The following is a 4,093-nucleotide window of genomic DNA, read 5'->3' on the forward strand; positions in this document are numbered from 1 at the left end:
TGATTACATATGTTTACAAAAATAATCACCAAGCTCTAAATTAAGGCATGCATTTCACCAATGCAAAATATGCTTCAAAATGAAAAGTTTACTTACAAAATAATTAACTGCACCTCTATACTGGTGCCCCCAAATAATTTTCCCCAACTCATTTTGGAAAAGTCTAAATCCACAGAAAAACGGAAAGAGCCGTATACTGAACAACCGTATGCCCTACCACGGTCTCTCTCCCAATCCCTGAGCTGGGCTCACGTTATTGGGAAACAAGTTGTAGACCTTGTGACTCCTCACCCCTACGGATGTTCTCCTAGATAATCCAAGAACCATGATCACAGCCAAGCCGTTTATCATTTAGTAATAGTACTTAACATAGTCCAAATCCCCCACTATCCCAGAAATATCCTTTATAGATTCCCATGACCCCCAATTCTGGATCCTATCAAGAGTTGATGCACTGCACCTGGCTGCCCTATATCTTGATTGTTCTTAATCTAGTATATCAGGCCCCACAAATGCCTTTTCACCTTCTAATATACTTTTGATCTTTCGTGATAGTAACAATTCTGACTCAATTTCGTTTCTGAAGGCTTGAAGCCTATAAACAAATTACATATATTTCCTTAGCATGTTCTACAACCTTTAGCACAGCACTATACTGAGATACCTATACTCTGACAGATCAGTAAGACACAAAAAGACGCAGACAGAACGGTTCCAGTTTCACACACGAACATTCTGCTTCAACTCACCGTTGAGTCTGGGCAGGCCATGGGGTCTGGTTTGGCGTGGGCACTGAATTCGTGGGACTCACCAACATGGCGCTATAGATATTGGAAGCCACCACAAGTATGCAGAGAAGTATAGGCCCGATGATAGCTCCTTCTAGACCTAGGTAGTATGCTCCGCCAGCCACTGCTAAACCGGTCAAGTACGGATGGCCACCTCTGGAATGAAGAGCAAGCCAATGAATTCATGAGTTTGAATAAACACACACCTTGGAGTAAATATGAAATACATGCTCTAACACAAAGCTAATGGTCAAATTCAGGCTACCTTTTATTCTAGGTTTAGCTTTAGATTTAGCTTCAGGTGATCAACAAAAATAAAGGAATATTATTGTACCATGTTTGAAATGCAAATATTTTCTTGAAAGAACAACATGCATGTGTGTGATATATGCTTCTCTTTAAAGGTCCATCCAATAAAGCAGTCCATTAGCCATGGTGAGAGATACATTGTACCTATTATAGGAAAGTGCCTAAGGTAAGGTGACCAGACGTCCTGCTTTTGGCGGGATAGTCCCAATTTTTAACAATTTTCCCCATGTTCTGCGTGTTTTAAAAAAGCCCCAATTTTTGGAAAGAATGCACGACAAGCTAGGGTATACAGTTTTCGGCTGCCATGTAGCTATTTCGCCAGGATATGTGGTTTATCAATGGTGTCCCGCTTTACCAATGTTAAAATCTGGTCACCTTAGCCTAAGGTGGGCTGATGTTGACGTCAGGTAGTTACATATGTCACCTATTAGATTTTCCTCCAACAAGAATAATTAAGTGGATACAATTTAGGGGTGTAATTCAATTAATTAAGCTTTTTATAAAGCAGTAACAAAAAAAAGCATTCTTGTTATTCATTGGTTAGATTTCTGGAAACCTGCAAAAAATACTGTTTTTAATGCAGGTAATTAAAATCAATGGTTTTCTGAGTACTGTCTGTCATAAAGCTCCGGGTGTTTCCTTCACAGGAAGAGTCATAACTTCAGCTCATCACAGCACCACTGACACAGCAGAAGGAGATGGATAACTAGCAGCACAGCACACTGGTACCGACAGACAGAGAGCACTGCTACCGAGGGAGGACAAAATGAAATCCACCTGCTGGCTCTCTGCTTCGTAAACACAGAGGAGGACAAAAAGAAGTCAACAGGGAAATGCTTTGGAAGGCTGAAGACCACGTGTGTTAAACGAGTCTGTCTCGTTACTAAGCAACAATTTACAGGAGTACTGTATTCCATGTATGCTATACAAGAGAGCTTTAAAACAAACAAAAGAAAAGAAAGCTTTTCCCGAAACAATACATTCAAGATAATGTTCTATCAAAATCACTTAGTATTTAAAAGTAACAAAGGGGTAGTTCGTTAAGTAAAAGCGTATGTAATAAAACAAAAAAATAGTTCATGAGAAAGTTTACATACTTCCCAACACTCATTGCTGTTTTTCAAATCTAACGCCTTTTGACCCTATAATAAAACCAAACCTATTGCCATTCCATTGATACTGACTCATAGTGGCCCTACAGGACAAGGTAGAATTCACTGCCACTGTAGATTCCAGGACTATTCATCTTTATGGGAGTGGAAAGCCCCATCTTTCTCCCATGGAGCACCTGGTGGGTGCCAATTGCTGACTTGGTGGTCAGCAGACTAACCTGTGACCCACTACGCCCCCGCCCTCCCCCGCCCCCCACCCCCCTCCGGGCTCCTTCTTGGCCCTACAAGAGAGAGGTTTCCAAGCCTCTAAGCCAGGGATCCTCAAACGTTTTAAACAGGGGGCCAGTTCACTGTCCCTCAGACCCATTGGAGGGCCAGGCTACAGTTTAAAAAAAAACTATGAACAAATTCCTATGCACACAGCACATAGCTTAATTTGAAGTTAAAAAACAAAACGGGGCAAAAACACCCAGTGGGCTGGATCAATGTCCTCGGCAGGCTGTAGTGTGAGGACCCCTGCTGTAAGCTCTAGGAAAGCAGACTGCCACAACTTTCTCCAGTGGAATAGCAGCAGTCTGTGGATTTCCACTGTGGCGTGCTTTAAGCACTGCACCACCAAGTCTCCCCCTAAATTATAAATAAAACTAGATAATTTGAGTTCTGACTATAAGCCTAATGTAAAATATATAGCAGTGCTTAGAAAATGAAAGCAACTAAATATAAATTCTATCCCTACTCCCACTGTTCAAACTTCAACGGAGACACACTAGTGATAATCCCTGACTTCCCTTGAGCTTTGTCTCTAGTTTTAAACTGAACAGTTCTTTGAAAAGTTGCTGATGGAGTTAGTTTCTTGTTTCTTTTTGCTCTGAAACTGAGGTTCGAGGAAGTGTCACATCAAAATATTTCCTACAAGGGGCACAAAATTTGCCTGAAGATAATTTCAAATTAAAAGAGCTTTTTCTATAAACCTAAATTTAATGGTGAGCTATAGAACATAACTGAGTTGGAACTGTTGTCCCACACAAGGCACCTAACAACCACGAACATTCGTCTCGGTAGGCCATATTCTGAACTCAGGTTGTTTTTAGCTGCTATCAGGTAGCTCAGCCTCAGACACATGGCAACTCCCTGCAGAGTTATCACTGGGATACACAGGGTTTTCACTGGCTGATTTACTGAAGATAAAGCACCAGGCCTTTCTTCCTAGGTTATCTTAGTCTGGAACTCCACTAAAAACTGGTTGGTTTGTTTCAGCATCATAGCAACATAAGTTACTGATCAAAATTCGACCTTGGTTTCACCTCGATTCCAACAAGCAACATGAAGCTGGACGGGGAAAGTTCGCGCCATCATGACTCATGAGAAGCAACTTGGTTTACTTAAAGCAGTTTCTCAAGAAGACATAAACACCTATAGAGATAGCCAGATATTATAACTGGAGTCTGGATTCTGACTAAAAATTCAACCTGTTTTCAACCTAGAATTCTATTTAAAATCCTGCTTCCTGAAATGAACTTGCAGAAGTCTGGTTTTATATGGGAAACTCAGGAATATAAGCGAATATAGTGCTTAAAGTAGTTCTAAAAATAATCACTGACTCTCAATTAAACTTCAACTATCTTATGTATGCTGTTAATATATCTTCCCTATATTAAATGCTACTATGGCAAGAGATCATTACTCACGACTTGGGATTTCACCCTGGGTCTCACATAACGGAAATCATACTTACAAAATACCAACAAAATCTCCTATCTTAAAATTTGCTTCCATGAGTGGGGGCAGTTTCCAACCGGTAGCAACCTTAGATAGGATTGATTGTCAGGACTGCAAACCTTCCTGGGCACCGAAAGCCTTATCTTCTCCCTTGAAGTGGCCAGT

At 40.8% G+C, this 4,093-nt stretch overlaps 1 protein-coding gene across 1 annotated transcript in view; it reads right to left on the reverse strand.

The window, feature by feature from the left end:
• Positions 1-4,093, reverse strand: part of TMEM245 (transmembrane protein 245) — a gene marked incomplete at its 5' end in the record, with an annotated part of 88,325 nt that overhangs the window by 18,172 nt on the left and 66,060 nt on the right. Inside the window, one exon of the mRNA XM_045296534.1 lies at positions 750-971. Coding sequence (XP_045152469.1) covers positions 750-971 — 222 coding nt within the window. The remainder of the gene's footprint in view (positions 1-749; positions 972-4,093) is intronic.

Source organism: Echinops telfairi, unplaced genomic scaffold (assembly GCF_000313985.2).
Source record: "Echinops telfairi isolate 266 unplaced genomic scaffold, ASM31398v2 ScPeMD7_7410;HRSCAF=8448, whole genome shotgun sequence".
NCBI lineage: Eukaryota > Metazoa > Chordata > Mammalia > Afrosoricida > Tenrecidae > Echinops > Echinops telfairi.